At 37.3% G+C, this 21,498-nt stretch overlaps 1 protein-coding gene across 3 annotated transcripts in view; it reads left to right on the forward strand.

The window, feature by feature from the left end:
• Nucleotides 1–19,827, forward strand: part of RNF13 (ring finger protein 13) — a 157,503-nt gene extending 137,676 nt beyond the window's left edge. For all 3 annotated transcript variants that reach the window (XM_068546088.1, XM_068546087.1, XM_068546089.1), the window contains 2 exons: nucleotides 18,066–18,146; nucleotides 18,424–19,827. In XM_068546088.1, the coding sequence (XP_068402189.1) occupies nucleotides 18,066–18,146; nucleotides 18,424–18,788 (446 nt within the window). In that variant the 3' untranslated portion in view covers nucleotides 18,789–19,827. The remainder of the gene's footprint in view (nucleotides 1–18,065; nucleotides 18,147–18,423) is intronic.
• Nucleotides 19,828–21,498: the final 1,671 nt, after the last annotated feature.

The raw sequence follows: 21,498 nt of genomic DNA on the forward strand, positions 1-21,498 counted from the left end.
GAGGCTACTCTTCGTTGCGGTGCACGGACTTCTCATTGCCGTGGCTTCTCTAGTTGCAGAGCATGGGCTCTAGGTGCACAGGCTTTAGTAGTTGTGGCATGCGGGCTTCAGTAGTTGTGGCTCATGGGCTCTAGAGCTCAGGCTCAGTAGTTGTGGCACATGGGCTTAGCTGTTCCACGGCATGTGGGATCTTCCCAGACCAGGGATCGAACCTGTGTCCCCTTCATTGGCAGGTGGATTCTGAACCACTGCACCACCAGGGAAGTCCCTGATAAAGTTCTCTTTTATCTAGATGAATTTTTGGTATGCCTCATTGTTCTGGCACCATTTTTAAAAAGATTATCCTTTCTCTCTTGCTCTGTTGTCAAAGAGCAGTTGACTATATTTATGTGGCTCTATTTCTGGGCTTTTTATTCTGCCCCATTTATCTGTATGTTTTTCACCAATTCCATATTGTGATTGTGGTAGCCTTATAGTTAAGTCTTCAAGTGAGGATAGGGTCTACTCAGGAGCTCCCCCGGTGTCTGCATGTAAGACTGCAGCCTCTCTGGAGCTGTAGTAAATTGTGATACTGGAGCTTCTATCTAGTGTGTGTCTGTGGTACTGCAGATCCTAGTGCATAGTTTATCATCTTTGTTCTCAGAGATCCCCAGTCTGGCACCCCATTCTTGTCAGTACTTGGATACATCAAGATAGAAACTGCTCCCTTGGGCAGCCCTTCTAAAATTCTGACATTGGGCATACATTCTATACCTTTCCCTTCCCAGGTAGAACACAGGAGTTGGGGGTTTCCTCCCAGGGGAGAGAGGTTCTGGTGCAAGAGAGTGGACAGTATAATGAATTTTCTTAGCGGGCTTTGATGTTGTTGGCTTCACCCTTGCCTTTGTTGCAGGAACCTTTTAACTGTTTTCTGGATTTCTCAGAGAGGCATTTGGTCTGTTTGTTAATGTTAAGTCTCCATGGTGGCAGGCAGACCCAGGGCAGGCTTCCTGTTCTGCCATCTTGCTGACATCACTCCTCTCCTTCACTTTTGAAGGATAATTTTGCAGGGTACAGGATTCTAGGTTGGTGGGGTTTTTTTCCCCTCAATACATTAAATATTTTACTTCACTCTCTTCTTGCTTGCCTGGTTTCTGAGGAGAGTCAGGTGTAATTCTTATCTTTGTTCCTGTAAAGGTAAGGTATTTTTTTCCCTCTGGCTTCTTTCAAGATAATTTTTTTTTAATCTTTGATTTTCTACAGTTTAAATATGATATGCTTAGGTTTCGTGTTTTTTGGCATTTTCCTGCTTGGTGCTCTCTCATCTTCCTGGATGTGTGGTTTTTTGTCCTACATTAACAGGGGGAAATTCTCAATCATTTCTTCAAATATTGCTTCTGTTCCTTTCTCTCTTTCTTCTCCTTCTGGTATTCCCATTACACACATGCTACACCTTTCTTTTTCAGTTGTTCTACAGTTCTTGGGTATATTGGGTTTTGTTTTGTTCCAGTCTTTTGCTTTTCAGTTTTGGAGGTTTCTATTGACATATCTTCAAGCTGAGTGATTCTTTACTCAGCTGTGTCCAGTCTACTAATGAGCCCATCAAAGGCATGTTTCATTTCTGTTTATGTTTTTGATCTGTAGCACTTCTTTTTAATTCTTTCTTAGATTTTCCATCTCTCTGTTTATATTACCTACATCTGTTCTTGCATATTGTCTGCTTTATTCATTCAAGTCCTTATCGTATTAATCAGAGTTGTTTTAAATTTATGATCTGATAATCCTGACATCCCTGCCGAATCTGAGCTTGGTTCTGATGCTTGCTCTTTCTCTTCAAACTGTGTTTTTTGCCTTTTAGTATCCCGTGTAATTTTTTGTTGGAAAAGTGGGACATGATATTCTGAGTGAAAGGAATTCCATTAAGTAGGCCATTGGTGGTGTGGTGGTGAGATGTGGGGGACAGGAAGCATTCTATAATCCTATGAGTAGGTCTCAATCTTTTTGTGAGCCTGTCGGCTTTGGGCTGTGAACTTCACAAGTGCCTCTTGGTTTTTTTCCCAGCCTTTAGTGTGACCTGATGGCTGGAGAGGTTGGAGTTGGGTTTTTCCCTTCCTCCATGTTGGTTAGACTCTGATAAAAACCCTAATAGGTTAGGACAGTTTATCCTTGAGGGCAGGCTTGTTAAGAACAGAATGCCCTGGCATAATTTAAAGTGGCTGCTTTTCCCCTCCCCTTCCAGAAGCCCAAGGGGATTTTTCTCCACCATTCACTGTGAGAACCTGGTAGAGCGCCACAAGATAAAACTCACAAAAAATGCTCAGGCTCCGCTGGAGTTTTAAACTCTGACTTGTACACACTGAGCCTCTAGCAGTTCATCAATTACAGTTCAGTTTTTCCTACCCTGGTACTGGTTCCTGTGGAAGTTTCTGCTCAGGGGTTTCTGCTCTGATAAGTTGTGATTCTCTGTATCTACCTGTCTGTATCTCCATTGTGGGGGGCAGCAGTTTGCCCTGTGAGTTCATTTCTCTGATGGATCTAAGAAGAATTATTGATTTTTCAGTTTGCTCAGTTTTTTACTTGTTATGGCAGAATCGTGACTTCTGCTTCTTACGTGCGTGCGAGACCAGAAAACTTCCCCTAGAGTTTTAAACTCTCAAACTCATCTACACTGAGCCTCCAGCAATTTATCAGTTACAGTTTATGATTTTCTACCTGGTGCTGTTTTCCACAGTCTTTTGCTCCCGGGCTTCTGCTCTAGTAGGTTGTGATTCTCTATATCTGCTAATCTGTCTGTCCAATTCGGGGGGAGGCAGTTTTCTCTGTGACCTTAGTCCTTCAATAGATCTAAAAAGACTTGTTGATTTTCAGTTTTTTTTTAGCTTTTTCCTTGTTGTGAGCTTTTTCCAAGATCCTTAGGTGCGACACCAGAAACTGGAAGTCTCCCCTTTGCCCTTCTAGTTCTACTACTACTTCTGCTTCATACCACCTTGGTTGTAGGTGTTTTTCTAGATCATTTATTTACCTAGGAGTGAAACAGCTGAGTCATAGAGTATGTATATCATCAAATTTACTGCATAGTGCCAAGTTAATCTCCAAAGTGTTTTTACCAATTTGCCATCCTACAAGAGGTAAATGAGAATTCCTGTTACTTTACACATTTCCAGGTCAGTCCAGTATTCTTAGAAAGGTTTAGGCCTGATGAGATCTACCTGTCTTTCATGAGGTCTTCCTTTAGTTTAGTGCCAACAAAATTATTTGTTAATATTATTTTTGATATATAAAGCTGCTTTTAAGAAATACTTTTAAGTATTAAAGTATTAATACTTTTTAAGTATTTTAAGAAATACTGCCCTTAAGTAACTTATACCTTAACTTGTATGGTAAATTCCAGATTTAAATATCTATTCATGCATTCAATAAATATATACTGGGCACTTGCTGTGCTCTGGACACACTGTTCTACCTAAACAGTGGGGATGCAGTAGTGAGTATAAGTCAAAAAGGAACTGTCATTCCAAGTTTTAACAAAAGATCTCACACTGGTTTCTTTAACTATTGAATTAATAGTTTAGAAAACATTTTGACTTAATGCATCTTTTTGTGAATTCCTAATACATAAATGAGTTGGGTCGCACATTTTTAAATTATTTGTTATTAGTCTACATCTTGAAGATATTTTTCTTTGCATGGGTTGTATTATTTTTTAACTTTTAAGAAACATTCATACCTAGCACGGCACTTACTTAGTAGGAATTCAGATATTTGCTACTTGCTCCAAATTATAATTAAGTCACAAACCATTTAAATTCAGTTATCCTAGTCCTAAAAATATTAAACTTTCCAGCAGCTGGTAGAGTTCCAAACCTTTGCTAATATGCCCTCTTTTGTATCCACTGACAGTAGTTTTCAATTTGCACAAAAGATTTGACAGTGTAAAACTTTGTTCTCAGCATACCTATGATCATTTCATTGTAAGCCAAATTATGAGAAATTTAGAACCAATCACTGGATGAATTTTTTAGAAGTGGCAGACTAAACACATTTTGGTAGTCGTTATTGTCTGTGAAAAAGTCAAACTGTTTTGTCATAATTATGAAAAGTATAAAATCAAGATGGTTTCCACATGAACATAGCATTGGAGACCATTTAAATTTTTTTTAAAAGTTAATCCTTTGCCAAAAGACTTAACCTTGAATTTTTTTTCTTAGTCCAGATGCTTGGTGCTACACAGTTTGAAAGTATGAAAAGCCTGTCAAGTTCATCACTGTCAAAGGATAATGATAGTGTTGAAAACTGATGTTCTCTATGCCTTTCAAGTGTAAAGACTGAAATAATCCAGTTTATCCAAAAGAAATCCCACCCACTTTTTCTTACTTGTGGGAAGTTATCTCACCAAGAACTCTCAATCCAGGCTGCAGCATACGATTGTACAGGTTGTACATTGCATAACTCTGGGAGGTTTTCATTCGTTCTTCGTTATTAGAGATTTTTATATTTGTGATAACAATTATTTGGGGGGCAAAGAGCAATAAACTACCTTGAGGAAGTGTTGCTTTTTTTCTGATTTGCTTCAGGGTGTCATTGAGCCAGTAGAATTTTTGGTGTGAACATAGGATGATTGATGTAGTGCTGTAGCCATCTTAACAATCTGCTATGCAATCACCCAAATCCCAAATGCAGACACATTTACAGGACAAATGATCCATTTCTTTAACAAATAAGGTGTACAAAGAGGGCAGGGCAGTTTTAGATTAAAAGAGACTGAAAGTCATCAGCCAGATGCAATGTTTGGACCCTGTTTGGATCCTAGTTTGAATAAATTATCTGCAAAAGGACAGTTTTAAGACAACTGAGGACATTTGAATATGCCTTGGGTATTGGATGATATTAAGAAATTACTGTTCATTTTGTTAGGTGTGTAATAGTATTGTGATTACAAATTCTAAAAATCCTTATCTTTTAGAGATATATACTAAAGCATGTGTTGGTAAAATGATATGTCTCAGAATTTGCTTTAAATATTGATACTTCAAGGAAAAAAGTAGAGGAAGTTATCAGATCTAACAAAAATAGTAGAATATTGAAAACTGTTGAAACTCAGTGATGGTACATGAGGTGGTATAATGGTATATGTCATTATACTTTTGTGTATGTTTGAAACTTTTCTAATTTAAAAAAAGTAAAGAAAGAAAGAAACTACTTACTCTCACTGGATCTTATGTCCAAAGGGAAATCCAGTAGAAGTCAGTGAGGAATGTTAATTATTTTACCTCTTCTCCCGGTAGAAGTCATTCCATTTTAGGAATTATAGACAGCTCTAAAACTCCACTAGAATCACAAGTCATTTCCTTTCCTATAGCTGGTTCCTAGGCTTCCTTCTACCACAGGTAAACTTTAGCAATTCGTATCAAAGCTATACAAGTTGGAGGGGTGGGTTTATGTAAGTAATGTAAGTAGTTCTTATGAACCCCATAGCAGTGAGGAAGTTAGCAGTTAACTTTTAGAGGATCAGCAAAATGATACAGTGCAAAGAATACAGGATATGGAACCAAAAGACCTGGTTCTATTAGTGATTAAATGTGTGACTTGAGCACTTAAACTACCTCTCTGATAATACCTGCTGAAAGTACCTCACTAAGATATGAGAAGAAAGTAATGCAAAATCATGTCTTTTCAAATACAAATTATTATGGACCCAAACTAAGCAAGTTTAGTCTCATGCTAGCCATAAAATCTATGCAATTTCACCGGCCAGCTTAGATGTTCAGGATGCCTTAACTTCTGAAGAAAAAGAAATCTGAAGTTGTTATATAAGTGTCTCCTTTGTGTCCTACTGGATTATTTCTTACAGTTACTCTGAATTATACTTTTTCTAACTGTAAAATTACATTTTTTTAATACTCCGTGTTATGGGAAATGTTTTCACATATATTGCCTCATTTGGCTTCTTTATCCATGACCTGTTGTATGATTTTTTATTTAAAGATGTTTTCTCCCAAATGGTATTATTAGCAAATTTTCGTAGGCTGATCATCCTCTAAGACTTATTTTACTAAGTTAGAAATGTTTATTAAACGGTTTCGTGGTGGCTACGCTCTGAAAGAAGCAGTAAAGAATTATTTTATAAAGTTGGGTTACAGTCTCTGCCCTCAAAAGAAGAGGTATGTTGTGGTTCAGATAGTCTCAACTTTTTTGTGGTTCAGATAGTCTCAGCTTTTTTCTGCTTTCTGCCTCCCTGGAACTGACACGTGCAACTCACTGCCCTCAGTAACCCCTCTTCTTCTGCGCCGTGTTTCCAACCCCGGATGCCTGTGGGTGGGGTAGGCACTCAGGAGCGCTGCTGCAGTCAGTCACCAGTCTTCTCAGTCCTCTTCTTCTGTGAAGTAGGAATCTCCTTTGCTGCCATTTACCCTTTGGGTCACTGCTTGCTTAAAATGATAGCACACTTTTGAGAGCTTTCTGTGTGTCAGGCACAGATCTGTGGGTTTTATCTCAGGTTATTATCTCCTTAGCCCTTGCCTTTTCCTAGTGAGCTATTTTCTGGCGGCTTGCATACTCGCCTATCTCCCACCTAGACCTTTGTCCTAAGCTCCAGTTCCACATATCCAGTTAACTAATAGACATCTCTGCCTGGATACACAGTCTTCAAATTCAGTATGTCCAGAACTGCTTTTCCTTTCGCATTTCGTCAACATGTATTTGACCAGCCATTGTGCTTGGCCTTAGAGGTAGCAGCTTACTGTCCATAATTATATACAGTAAGAGAACTTCTGTGGTTTATTCTGAGCCTCATTTATATGTAAGAATAAAGTCAGACTTACACTTTAGCACGGCCTAGGGACCTCATGGTCTGACCCCTGCTTCCACCCCCAGCCTCACCCTCTGTTCGCTTCCTTGCATCTTACATTCTAGCCTGAGGAACTGCCTCCTGTTCCCCCACCCACATACTTCTGTGTAGCTTTTTTGGAGTTTTAATTCCTTTCCCTGCTTTGTTAACCTTGAAGTCCCAGTTCTTCCTCTAAGCTCTGCCTTAGTATAGTTCATGGTATTTGCCAAGTAAATGTCAATATGTACCTGTTGTTGTAATGGACATTTTATAAAACTTACAAAGAAATGTGACCCTCATTCTCAAGGAATTTCCAATCCAGTGGAGATAGGGCAAATGTAATTTATATATATTTCCATAGAAAGTATGACTTTCCACCACAAAACAGGTATACCCCGCTTTTTGAAAGTTTGCTTAATGCCACTTTGCTTTTTTGAAAGACCTGTGTTAGTACCTGTTTTTGCTGACTGAAAGAAATCCAAAGAGGATTTTCGCTTTTATAAAAAAAGGGTGAAAAGCAAAACTAGTGTTCAGCCTCTGTTTTGCAATGAGCTGTTGTAGAAGGCAGCACGCACTCCGAGCACTGAGAGTGGCACCCCAGCTCCTTCCCCGGGAACTACACTCAGCGTCTCAGCATCAAGCCAGTGTGAACTGTCGCTGTGAGCATCTGCGCTTTATCTCAGCTTACGTGCATCCGTTAGCAAAATGTGTCCTAAGGTAACTGCTTCTTTGTGCCATTTTGGCTTATGAAAGTTTTCATAAAACTCTACTTTCAGGTAGCAGGGGAAACCTGTACTGTATTTCTTGTATTACAATAAAGTGTGTGGTCCAGGAAGAGTACTCCATCTTTGCAGAGATATTACATTCTGACACACTGTTGTCTAAATAAACTGCACATATTATTCAGACTATAATCAGTCTTTGGTAATAGTTACATTATTTCAGGATAAAATATAGTCACAAAACACTAACCATCTCTTTAACATTTAGAATTAGCTTACCAATTCTTAGTTAAAAAAAAAAATCCACAGCTTGTATACAGTTAATTTGCTCCCAGTCCCTCTCCTGCTCCTTTTACATGTTGTATCTTAATGTCAAGCAAAACACTTGAAAGTTTTTAAACTTTTGTTAAATGAAAATAGCCATCACTTAAGATTACATGCATTGTCTTTGATTCACCCTTTCTCTTTTATTACCAGTGTCTAGTCTCCAAATGCAGTGAGTTGTTCTTTCAAAATGATTATTGGATCTAATCATTTCTTTCCATTCTTGTGGTCACTTTATCATGCAAGCCAACATCAGTGTATTACTTGATTTTTGGGAATGCTAAACATTAGGTCAGTTTAACCATCTCTAGGCTCACCTCTACATCACAGGCCCGGGTCCCTTCAGCACCTGATGAAGAATTTCTAAGATGTTGTTTTCATACATCAGTTATTCCAAGATCAGAGTCTGCATCTTGGTATTCAAAGCTTTTCATAATTTGGCTCCACCAAACTCATCCTCCCTTACTTTCCACTGCTCTGTATTTCTAGCTTTGTGTAACTTTGATTTTGCCATGTTTATTTCCCCTTTGCAAAAGTCTTTCAACCGTTTACTTTCCCAATAGTGTCTTTTCCTCCTTAGTTTTTCTAAATTCAGTTTAAGACTTGATCCTAGTTCTTCTCTAAGCACTCTGCTCCAATATCTCCTGGTACAGTGAGCTCTTCTCTTCTTGGATATCTTCTGATTATCAGTAGACACAGTATCGAATATTGCCACTGTGCAAACATTATATTCCTTATAGTACTTTGTTGTATATGGTCTTCTGTTGTCCTGAGAGTTGGCCAGAATATTCAGCATTGAAGTAGGAAGACTGAGGCCAGTTTAACTCAATCAGTCAGGATCTATATAGACTTTATCTACATTATTAGCTTTTTGTACTTAGATCTGCCTGATTAGGTCCTCTGATTAGCAGTTGGAGGCAGAAGTCAGGATTTCCTGGGAATAACTTATGTAGTTATTCATACATTACTTCAACAAATATTTACTGAGTACTTTTACTCTGTGCTAGGCACTGTTCTAGGTGGTAGGGAAACAGCAGTAAATAAAACGGAAAAAGACCTCGTGCCTTTGTGGAGCTTTGGGGGGGCAGACAGACAAGGAAAGCAGTAATGTCACACAGCAGTAAGTGCAACGAGGAAAACAAATGATGAGTGACGGGGGAGGGGCAGGATGCTGTTTTAGATAAGACCGGGAAGAAGACCTCTCTGAGAAGGACACTCTGAACAGAGATCCAAATGAAGTGAGAGACTAAACAGTGGGGGGAAGGGGGAGGGGAGAACACTGCAGGCAGAGAAGGGAACTGCAAGTACAGAGGCCTGAAGGCAACAGTGTGTTTGATTTATTCAGGGAACAGTAAAAAGAGCACGTAACTAGAATATATGTAGTGGTCTAGAGGGAGAGTGGTTAGAGATGAGATCAGAGAGACACATGGGGAGCTAGATCGTGCCATGGTAAAACTTGCATGGGTTTTGAGCAGAAGAATGACATGCTAAGATTACTGTGGAAAGGGATCCCTCATGCTGGTGAATGGGGAGCAGACTAGGGGTTGACAGTGAAGCAGGGAGAGTCCATGGGGCAGGTTCCATATGAGAGGTGGATGCTTGTTAACTCTCCATCAGGAAATGAACAGATGCTTTGCGGCATTTGTTATTCCGCTTATATTTATTGGGAACCTACTCTGTACCGGGCACAGTATTAAATACTGGGGACATAATGGTGAGTAAAAGACGTCGTCCATCTCCTCATACACTAAGAATCTATAACCAGAGTTCAGTCCAACCAGTGGTAGTTGATATTTGTTCTTTGTTGAACTATTTCAAGGGAAAATGTTCTGAGTTTACTCTTAAAAAGCAAATCAGAAAAGGGAATATCCTCAGTTCCTCTAAAGGAATACCTTTTCATAATGGCCACAAAGCAGTAAAATGAGGGTCCAAGTTGGGTAGAAGTTACTGTTATGGCTGTGGCTCCTGTGAGATCACTGTATTCCTGAGTTACTTGAAGATGAACTATTTTATTATTTCATGCCCAAGGTCTGCACTGTAGTCTTGAGATGGACTGAAGGGGATTGAGAGAGTTGAACTTTAGGTTGGTTTGTATCATGGCGCTCTTGACCTTTATCATTTGCCTGTAGCTGTGATTTCTATAGAGAACTGTACCTTCAGTCTCCCAACTAACTTATCACTGAAGAAGTCAGTGTAATTTATACTAAATGAATTAATCGGTATTAGATTGGATTGGAATGGACATTGCACCCAACTAAAAAAATTGATAATCTTATAAGCATATAACACAGCTATTATTTAGTATAAAAGCAAACCATGCACCTTGCATAAATGATCTCATTTAGTTCTCAGAGCAGCACAATTAGAAAAGTATTGTCATGACCATTTTATAGAAAAAGAAAATGAGACTCAGAAATGTCAAGTAGGGACTTCCCTGGTGGTCCATTGGTTAAGACTCTGCGCTTCCAATGCAGGGGGTGTGGGTTCAATCACTGGTTTGGGAACTGAGATCCCATGCATGGGGCACGACCAAAAAAAAAAAAAAAAAAAGTCGAGTAAATTACCTGAGGGCGCATAGCTAGGTAAGTAGCAGGGCTCTTGACTCCAAACATTGGGCTTGTAAATACTACCCAACCCTGTCTTTCCTCTTCAGTCACTACCATTTCAAAATGAAATCAGTTGCCTCCTAGATTTAATCCTTACCATTCCCCTTCTCTAATCCTCCTCTCCCCACCGCCACCTGCACTTACCCTCTCCTCCTCAATTCACTATGTCAAAGAGAAAGAACATTTTTGAGAAAAAACTAATTTCCTAAAGGTTCAGGTCTACCAGCAGTAGAGTCTGACAGACCTGGGCTGGAATTCTAGATCATCCATTTTATTGGCTGTGTGACCTAGTACAAGTTACTTAACCTCTCCATACATCCCTTCACGTGTAAATGTGACTAAAAACTTACTTCATAAGGTGGGTGGGGAGATTGAAACAATATGTGAAATATGCTTATAATAGTGCCTGGCACATAGCAACAGCTCGACAAATGGTAGCAATTATTATACAAAACAAAACCACCCCTTAAGTAACAATCAAAAATTAAATATTAGTGCCATCAATATTTAGTCCATAAACATTTCTTTATGACGAAAAAATAGAAGATTGCCAAAATCATGAAGCAGCTTAAAAGTATGTAACTTTATAAATATTACTCTTGAAATTTCTTCCCAGTAACCATAAATTTGAGCCACTTGTATTTTTGTTTTAGAGTACTTTGGTTATCGTGAGACTTGACATCTAAAGTAAAAAGAAAGAGGTATATTTGTTATGCATTTTAGTGTACTCTAATGGTTTTGACAAAGTATGCATAGATGCTAGAAAGAAAAAAAAATCCCAATTAATTATTGCCGTTTTTCATAGTTGTAGACACAACTATGATTGAAAACATGAAGGGAAGTGTAGAATATTTCTGTGGGTACTCATCACTCCCAGTGAGTCATAGCACCAAACCGTGAAGTCCTAAAAGAATTCTTACAGGTTTAGAATACAGTGGAAATGTTAATGTTTATGTTAGGGGAATCTGTAACATTTTGGAAATATTTACCAACAAACCAAAAAGAATTTGGCATTTGGAAGTCTTTCATAGGCATAGTCTGTAATCAGACCCACAGAAATCAGCAACTTGAGGCCCTGGCACAAGTGAAATATCTGTAAAGGTTAGCTGGCGCTCTTATTCATTTACCGTACTGTGGGAACATGATCATCTTAAATCTTCCCGTCTTAGTGATCTTCATCTTTGCAACTTGTTCAAAAATGTTTGTGCTGATTAACATTTAAATGTTTTAAATACTGATTTAGCCATTTCTAGCACATATAAAATATTAATAGCCTTTTAGTTATTTTCTTGCTTTTGAAGCCACCAACTTCCTTATAAATTTCTTCATTACTCGTTATGGTCCTCAAAAATAGCTCTTCAGTTGAAATTGTGGTTTCCTGAGTTTCCTGTACCAGCTAACGCATTTCTCCAAGTCTATAACCGTAAGGACTGGTTACCACACACCATGTTTCATAGCAGATGAAAAATCCTTATGTTTTCACTTAATAGTCCCCCAACTAAGTATTTAAGGTAGTCTCTGTGGGAGCTGTCTCCCTACCCCATTAGTATGTGAAGGAGCCAGATCCCTGAGATGTAAATGATAAAAAAGTGGGTTTTATATTTGAAGTTTTAAGTTACCAGCTTTTTTCTTTTAAAGCTTAATCATTGAGGTTTTCCAAGATAATATGTGTAGAAGGAGAAAGATTTTTATTTCAGAGACTGAAAACAAGGAATACAACATTTTACAGCAGATTGCAGAAAAATGGGGCAATATTTAATTTTTATAATTTTTTATTTCTTAAATCTATCTATGAAGACATGCCTAATTTTTATTACTGCATTTAACTGCCTTTAACATTAAAAGTAAATATTAGTTCCTTTGCTCGGGGCTTAAAAATAATCAGGAATAATTCTCAAGCAAATCTGGCTTACAAAATATTTTATCCTGTTGTCTTTTGTTCAGATTTCTTGGGAACTGGTATGGAGGAGGGGAAAACAAAAGATAAGATTTATTTTAATTTGCTAGAAAGAGCTGCCATTGTTTTCTTTACTGGCAAAGCGGGGAATGAGTGGCAAGGCATTGTCTCTACAAGAACAGTTATTTGTGATTTGAAGCTCATGAATCCAATACTGTATCTTCCCTGGGCACATTATTTAAAATGTATATTAAGTCCTTTTCTCTCATGAAAATGGTATGTGTTTAGCCCTGAATGTTTATTCTCTTTTACTTTGAGGAAACCTATTCTGGTTGACTTAAGGCAGACTAGTTTGTTATAAAATGGAACAATTAAGCTTTACATCAATTTGTATACACGATTACTAGATTATTTCAAACTAGCTTATTTTTTTAATTGAGGTATATTTGATTTACAATATTATATAATTTTCAGGTGTACAATACAGTGACTCACACTTTTTAAAGGTTATACTCCATTTAAGTTACTATAAAATATTGGCTATATTCCCTGTGCTGTACAATATATCCTTGTAGCTTATTTATTTTATACCTAGTAGTGTGTATCTCTTAATCCTCTACCCCTGTCTTCCCCTCTCTCCTTCCCTCTCCCCACTGGTAACCACTAGTTTGTTCTCTATATCCATGAGTCTGTTTCCTTTTTTGTTATATTTATTAGTTTGTTTTAATTTTTTAGATTCTACATATAAGTGATATCACACAGTATTTGCCTTTCTCTGACTTAGTTCACTAAGTATAATATCCTCCAAGTCCATCCGTGTTGTTGCAAATGGCAAAATTTCATTCTTTATGACTGAGTAGTAGTCCATTGTATATATGTACTGCATCTTCTTAATCCATTCATCTCTTGATGAACAGTTAGGTTGCTTCCATATCCTGGCTATTGTAAATAATGCTGCTATGAGCATTGGGGTGCATATATCTTCTTGAGTTAATGTTTTTGTTTTCTTTGGATATATACCCAGGACTGGAGCTGCTAGATCATTTGGTAGTTCTATTTTTAGTTTTTTGAGAAACTTTCGTACTGGTTTTCACAGTGGCTGCACCAACTTACATTCCCACCAACAGTGTAGGAGGGTTTTTTCTCCACATCCTTGCCAACATTTGTTATTTGTGTACTTTTTGATGATAGCCACGCTGACAGGTGTGAAGTGATAGCTAATTGTGGTTTTCATTTGCATTTCTCTGATGATTAGCGATATTGAGCATCTTTTCACGTGCCTGTTGGTCATCTGTATGTCTTCTTTGGAGAAACGTCTATTCAGGTCTTCTGCCCATTTTTTTTTTAATCGTGTTGTTTATTTTTTTGATGCTGAGTTATATGAGCTGTTTATATATTTTGGATATCAACCCCTTATCACTCATAACATTTGCATTTGCACATATTTTCTCCCATTCAGTAGTTGTCTTTTCATTTTGTTCATTTTTGAAGTCTAGTTCTTTTTTTAAGTCATCTTTAGAAATAGTGATTTCTCTTTCTATACCTATTTTTATGTGCAAATTTTTTGTCATAACATGGCTAAATGCAGGTGCACACCTGACTTTCATATTAGTTTGTTCAAGACTGAAAGAAGGCCAGTGTGGCTGAAGCATGAGTGAAGGGGGGGTAAGAGTGTTGTGAGATGAGATGGGTGATCTGTATAGCAGATCATATTCAGCTATACGAAGGCCATGACAAGGAGCTCAGATTTTATTCTAAGTGAGATGGGGGACCATTTAAGTAGGACTGATGTGATGTGATTGAAGTTTTAAAAAAATCACCCTGGCTGCTATGGAGAAAAACCATATGGGGCAGGAATAGAAGGGTAGGAACAGAAGAGGCTCTTAACAGTAATCCAGGCTACTGGACCAGCGTAATTGAGGAAACAAGAGAAAAGGGATTGAGATTGAGGATGTTTTACAGATAAAAGTTTACAGGACTTGGTGACGCTGAATGTAAGCTCTAAGGGAAAGAAGCATCAAGGACATGCCCAGGCCTGATAATCAGTTCATGCTACTGCAGTGGCTGCCTTAAGTCTTGTGTGCTTCCTATTCTGATGGGTCAGTGCCTTTGCTGTATCTGACGACCCAAGGTTTGGGGGGAAAACTAGGGAGGAGCAGGTTTACAGGGGAATATCAGAGTTCTGCCCACTTACATATTATTACATTCCTAGATTGATGAGACTTAAGTGTCTGGATGAAAATTTTCTGAAACAGTATTCAAATGACAATAATATGAATAACATTCCAGATAGAAGCATTCCATATTGTTGCACATAACAGACATGAATCTCACCCTTCCTGCAGCTTCTGAACATCTGTCCACTGGTGAATTAGCTAAGTCTTTGTTTGAGAAAGCCTGGAAGGGGTTTTTATATCAGGTTATCTCAGGCTAATCACTATTGGCATTTTATATGGGAAAATTCTTTGTTTGAGGGGCTGTCTAGAGCATTATAAGATATTTAATAGCATCCCTGGCTTACTAGATGCCAGCAGTACCAGCTCCCAGTTGTGAAAACCAAAAATGTCTCCAGATATCACCAAATGTCCCTGGGGGGCAAAATCCTCCCCATTTGAGAACCACTGGTTTATAATAAGCAACAGAACTTTCTAGCATGGTGCTGATCGTAACAAAACTAACATCTATTAGCACTTGTTATAGCCGCTTTATCTTATGCTACCAGAACCACTGGACAAATTGGTTAATTTAAAAAATCTGCTAAATTTGAAAATTATTTTTAAAGATATATAAATGCCTTAAATTTGTTTTTAACTTAAATATAAAACCACTTTACAATTGTTTGATGTTAGGCCACTGTCTTGAATATGAATCTATTGACTGGATTTCCAAGTTGTCATGTTACATGATGCACTTTCTACCATTCTGAGTTTTGTGTGTTTTAAAATGGGACAAAAATTTGATTCTGCTTTCATTCTTTTTATTGATACATAAGTTTGTCTGGTCTTTTAGATTTCTCACCCATACCTCATTTAATCACATTTTGGCTGGAGAGGGGTTGAGGGAACTAGCTTTATTAAGTGTCTGTCAACCTTTCAGATAAAAGCGAAAGTCTTTTACACTAACAGTTCAAGGGCTGCTGAATACTTAATTACCCTAAGTGCAGCCAACAGGTTCACTGACCATTGCCACTAGATCTTTGCCACTAACAAGCACGTGAGGTATTAGAGAGCAGCCTCCTAGCCACAGCCTTCATAAGCCAGTATCCCTACAGAGCCAGTTTGATCAGGAGGAGACTGGCTAAGAGGTACTGTATGTGCCAAACACTATGTAAAGTACTCTACTCGATTCTCTTTTAATCCACAACATTCCTAAAACATAGATATGTTAATATTTTTGTTTTGCCTTTGAGAATACTGAAACATAAAGATGGTGTCTTGCACAAGGTTACATAGCTAATAAATAAAATGATCAGGCATTCTAACATATGCTTTACCGTTTCATCACAAGTCCAAGGCCATGGGCGTTAATTCTCTACAGAGCACTAGGCTCCAGTCTGGTCCGTGATCACACATCACACCTTTAAATCTTCAAAGTAAGTGCTGTGGCTAGAAAACGCGGGAGGTCAATATAAATCTATCACTTGAAACAATTCAAAGGATTGATAGTAAAGCATCAATTCCATATGTGTAGGCTAACCCAAATACTACTTGTATTCATTTCCTATTGCTGTGGTGACTGATTACCACAAACTTAGCAGCTTAAAATAACACAAGTTTATCTTACAGTTCTGTAGGTTAGAAGTCCGACAGGTCTCACTGAGCTAAAATCAAACATTCTTTTCTGGAGGCTCTAGGGGAAAGAATCCATTTCTTTGCCTTTTCCAGCTTCTAGAGGCCACCATGTTCCTTGGCTTGTGACTCCCCGCTTCTGTCTTCAAAGCCAGTAACACTGTATCTTCCTGACACCTTCCACATCTCCGACTCTGAACTTTTCTGCCTCCTCCTCACAGTTTTAAGGACCTTGTGGTTACACTGGGCCCACTTGGATAATGCAGGATAACCTCCCTTACCTTAATAAAATGAGGCTTAGAGCTGTGGCACAGCTTTGGACCAGTTTGGTCCTGATCAGTTACTTTAACGGAATCTGTTTTGAATGGGCATTTTCACAAAGTCTGAGACTGAAAGTTTGATTTGTGTGAGAAATCAACATGATTGAATTGCTTAATATATTAAAACTGTCCTCAAAGCCCAGGTAAATGGATCAACTGTGTAATTACAGATAATTATAGATATGTGGGAGTCCTTTAGTATTTTAATAGTTTGAGATGGGTATAATCAGTCTCACCAAATCCCACACAGGAGGTTCTAAGAGAACCCTGCATTTGTTATAGAATGTTATTTGATAGGTGATACTACAGTAACCAAATTCAAGATACTGAACAAAAATTAGTAATCTTCATTAAAGCTTTCTATTTAGGACTTCTCCTGAATGTGCTATTTTAAATGACTGTGGATGTTGAAGGGATTGTTTCAATAAGAACTATTATTCTTTTCTTTTTAAAAAAATTATTTATTAATTTTATTTTTGGCTGCGTTGGGTCTTCGTTGCCGTGCATGGGCTTTCTCTAGGTGTGGCGAGCAGCTGTGCAGGCTTCTCCTAGCGGTGGCTTCTCTTGTTGCAGAGCACGGGCTCTAAGCGCACAGGCTTCAGTAGTTGTGGCACGTGGGCTCGGTAGTTGTGGCTCGCAGGATCTAGAGCGCAGGCTCAGTAGTTGTGGCGCATGGGCTTAGTTGCTCCGCGGCATGTGGGATCTTCTTGGACCAGGGCTGGAACCTGTGTCCCCTGCATTGGCAGGCACATTCTTAACCACTGCACCACCAGGGAAGTCCCTATTCTTCTCTTTTTTTGCGTTATATTCATCCAGCCTATTTATCCAGACAATGGCTTTATTTCTGACAAGCCTCCCAATGTGGTTGCCCTGAGTGTGGGATAGGCAATGACTTTAACTGTCTTTTGTTTATAAAGGTGATCAGCTCAACAATAAGGAATTTAAAAGGCAGTGATATTAATAACAAACACCATTTAGTGAATACCTCTGTGCTTGGCCCTTTATCTCATTTTATCCTCACAATTCTGCGAGGTAGATGGAATCTTTCTACCAATAAAAGAACTGTATGTTAGAGGCTAAGTAACTTGCCAAGCACCACAAAACTAATAAATGTTGGAAGAGATTTGAAGCTCAGTATATCTCATTCTAAACGTTTTTATTCACTAATATATTTTTAAAAATTTGAGTATGTTCTAACATGTTTCCATTTTTACTTAAACGACTCAGAGACCTTAAGATATCTAAATAGTGAAACTTTGTCATCTTTGGCATAAAATATTTCAAAACTAGCATTTGAATAGTTATGTAAAACAGTAATGAATTATTACATTAAAATCTTTTGCAAAGGTAATCAAGGTAAACAAATTTGACATCCATTTTTAATTTCTTATTGTAGGTAAAAGGTTAATTATTTAATTTAAAACTTCAGGTTCCTGAACTTCAACTTGAAGCAGCTCCCTGATCTGAGAGAAAACAGAGGTATCATTTAAAAGATAAACCAGAAGGCATTTAAAATAACTGACTGAGGAAGAACTTGAAAAGTTTAAAAAGTTAAGAATACTCCTCTACGTGTTTTAATTAGTTTTACTATTTTCTGTCATAGGAGATGAGTATGATGTATGTGCCATTTGTTTGGATGAATATGAAGATGGAGACAAGCTCAGAATCCTTCCGTGTTCCCATGGTATGAATAATTACATACTGCTTTGAATTTCTGTAGAGAGTAATTTATACTTAGGTTCAGTATTAGAGAGACAGAAGATAGTTATTAGCACACCATAAGCCAGGCCCTGTACTAATCAGTGATCTCATTAAGGGATGGAGCTGTGTTTATAAAAATTTACAAGCTTTTCTTCTCTTGTTCCTATATGATACATATAGGTCAGAACATGAATAAACATTAAAAATAATGTTCTCAACTACAGTATACTACCTAAAAGATGTATATTTTGCTTCAACAGCTTATCATTGCAAGTGTGTAGATCCTTGGCTAACTAAAACCAAAAAAACCTGTCCAGTCTGCAAGCAGAAAGTTGTTCCTTCTCAAGGCGATTCAGACTCTGACACAGATAGTAGTCAAGAAGAAAATGAAGTGTCAGAACATACCCCTTTACTCAGACCTTTGGCTTCTGTCAGCACCCAGTCATTTGGGGCTTTGTCGGAATCCCGCTCACATCAGAACATGACAGAATCTTCAGACTATGAGGAAGAGGACAATGAAGATACCGACAGTAGTGATGCAGAAAACGAAATTAGTGAACATAGTGTTGTGGTCCAACTGCAGCCTGATGGTGAACAGGATTACAACATAGCAAACACTGTTTGACCTTCAGAGGGTACTGGCTTATTTCCCTTTAAAATGTTTATTTAGGCATATAGTTTTTTTTGCTCCCTTCAGAGATTTCTGTAGAAATAACTTATTTTTTAGTATTCTACAGGTTAATCAGATTACTGAAACAGGTTTTTTTGATCTGGTATTTATCTGCAGGAGTGTACTTCATTTCACTAATAACTAATACAGACTGGTGCTGTAACTCAAGCATCAAATCAACTCTTCTTTTGGAATGAAATATAGCCAAAACATTTTTTTAAAAATTCCTCGGTATAGCTTACAATTAAAACCTAGATCACAGTATGCAAATGTTTCATGTTTTTACACACAAGGTCAGTGCTGTGGCCACCTAGCATGAGCTAAGCCAACTCCCATCTCCATAAAGTTACCTAGAGTTGTTGAGCTGGAATATGCTTGTTCTGGTATTTCTGCCATCATTAGTGAGAGGCGACAAGGTAAGTTAGCATTTTTCTTCCTATCAGCACCACAGAGACTCAAAGCTGTCTTTTTCCTTTCTATTGCCAAGTAGTCTTATCCTGATAGGAACAGTCTGTACTAGGGCAGATTGCAAAAGGTTTTTTTTTTTTTTAAGGTTTTTAATACTATATACAGTGTTATGTATGAACTTGACTTATTGGCTAATGTCTCTGGACTTTACTTACTGAATTTCAGTATCCTTAAGGATTTTGTGTTGTTGTGATCAAAGGAAAAAGAAAGTGCTGTATAAAAATACCAGACTTCAGTAACTGTTAATACGCAGATCATATACCTCTTAATAAAGAGCATCTTATGCTAATTAGCCCTGCTAAACTATGTACAGGGGAAATTGTTCAAGTATTGGATTTGCAAATATTGCTTATGTTTAACAGAACTAATGATGTATTTAAACAATGTATTATGAAAAGCTAAATTATACATTATTGTAACTATGTAGAAAATACAGACTTATGTATAATCAAAATGTTAAGAATTTTTATATGGCCTTGTATGAAGGGAGTTTGAATGTTAATAAACACGTTTTCCACTTTAAAAACTGGCAAATATTTGTTCTGCTATAGTATTACCTACATTAACCATATTTATATGCACAGCACTTTTTAACGGTATAATGATTAAGGTAATTTAGGTTAGATAAATGCACATCACCTTAGAATTTTCTACAAAGGAACTGCTCACAAGCAATTAGGTAATCCCCCCAAAAGTTAAAACTGCAGCCAAAATCATTCCAACAATAGTGTGTATTATGGTACCTTCTTGCAATTATGATACATCCCTTACAGTAGACTGCTGTATAGCCTCGAAAAGGTAAACATCTAGATGTATCTGTATTGACGTGGGAAATTGATTGATTGATTGTGAACAAAAGCATATTAGAGAATAGTTAAGTATACTAGTTATATTAGCCTTTTGTTGTAAAAAGAAAAATTTTAATACATTTTTTAAAAATGTAACACTATTTGGGGAAATTTCACTTTTTTGAACTTTTTTTTTTTTTTTTAATTCTTATAAGCAACAACAAAAAATGAGTTATTTCCACTTAGGAAAATCAAAAGTTGAATTCTTCATCATACTCCCACACCCACCCTGCCCCACAGAAATAACACGCCTGAGAAACAACAGAGTATTAGTTTACTATGGTAGTTAAGCCAAAGCTATGGAATTTGACACACTTGTATGATCCTAGCTTTTCTAAACCTGTTTGGTCATTTGTGTTAATTTCATTTATCCTAAAGTAAAGTAGGGTGTGAGGACAAAACACTGAGCTCAGTGCCCGGCACATAAATATAAAATAAGTAATAGTTTTTATAATTATTGAAGTAAATAATAAAAACATCATTCTGTTTTTTTTTTAAGAGGGAAAAAGTTAAAAGTCAGTGTAACGTGTATCAGATGTTCTAGTCCCTCAGTCTTTAATCCACAGTTCAAATCAAGGACTTGATTCCTTCAAATTTAAGTTACGAGTTTTTCGGAGGCAAAAATAAATTTTTTTTTTTTGAAACTCCAAACTCTTGGTTGTTAAAAATATATATACTTAACAGCACTGTCTAGGACTGTTACTAGTTCTCTTAATAGTCATTTGAAATCTCTTCTTCTTATAATTTCTCTATGGTATAACTATACAGTTTTTTTAATAAGACGTTGAATAAAATTAAAATCCCACTTCCATTAAAAAATATATTCCTAATTTGAAATTTTTCTGATTTTAGAAGTATAGTCACCTGGAAACTTACCTGAGAGAAAAATTTATATTTTGCCTTCAGAAATACATATGTAAAATACATTATATACTGCATATATTTATCCTAGTATATAAAATTCATTGGTGAGCATTTTCTTACGTAATTCTTCAATGACTGTTTTATCTTTTGGACATAGTCATTTATTCGACCCATAACCCTGCAAGTTAAATTTTGTAGTTTTCCAAGTTTAGTTATTCTAAGTGATGCTGTGGTAGCGACATTCTGCTATACGAATTTATATAGCTCCACTTCCTTAGGTTAAATTCCTAGAACTAAGTACACAAAGCAAAGACACATGTATATATTTTCATAAGTGTCCTTCAAGTGAGATTGTGGGAAGGGGGCCAATGACTAGTTTCATTCATTAATGATACAGTTGCCCTCTGCCATCCTCTGCTCCCCTACCCACACCTCCAGCATATACACAGTCCCCTCACCTACTTACTATAGGTTCATTCAGTAAG

The sequence above is a fragment of the Eschrichtius robustus genome, chromosome 6 (assembly GCF_028021215.1).
Source record: "Eschrichtius robustus isolate mEscRob2 chromosome 6, mEscRob2.pri, whole genome shotgun sequence".
Classification (NCBI taxonomy): domain Eukaryota; kingdom Metazoa; phylum Chordata; class Mammalia; order Artiodactyla; family Eschrichtiidae; genus Eschrichtius; species Eschrichtius robustus.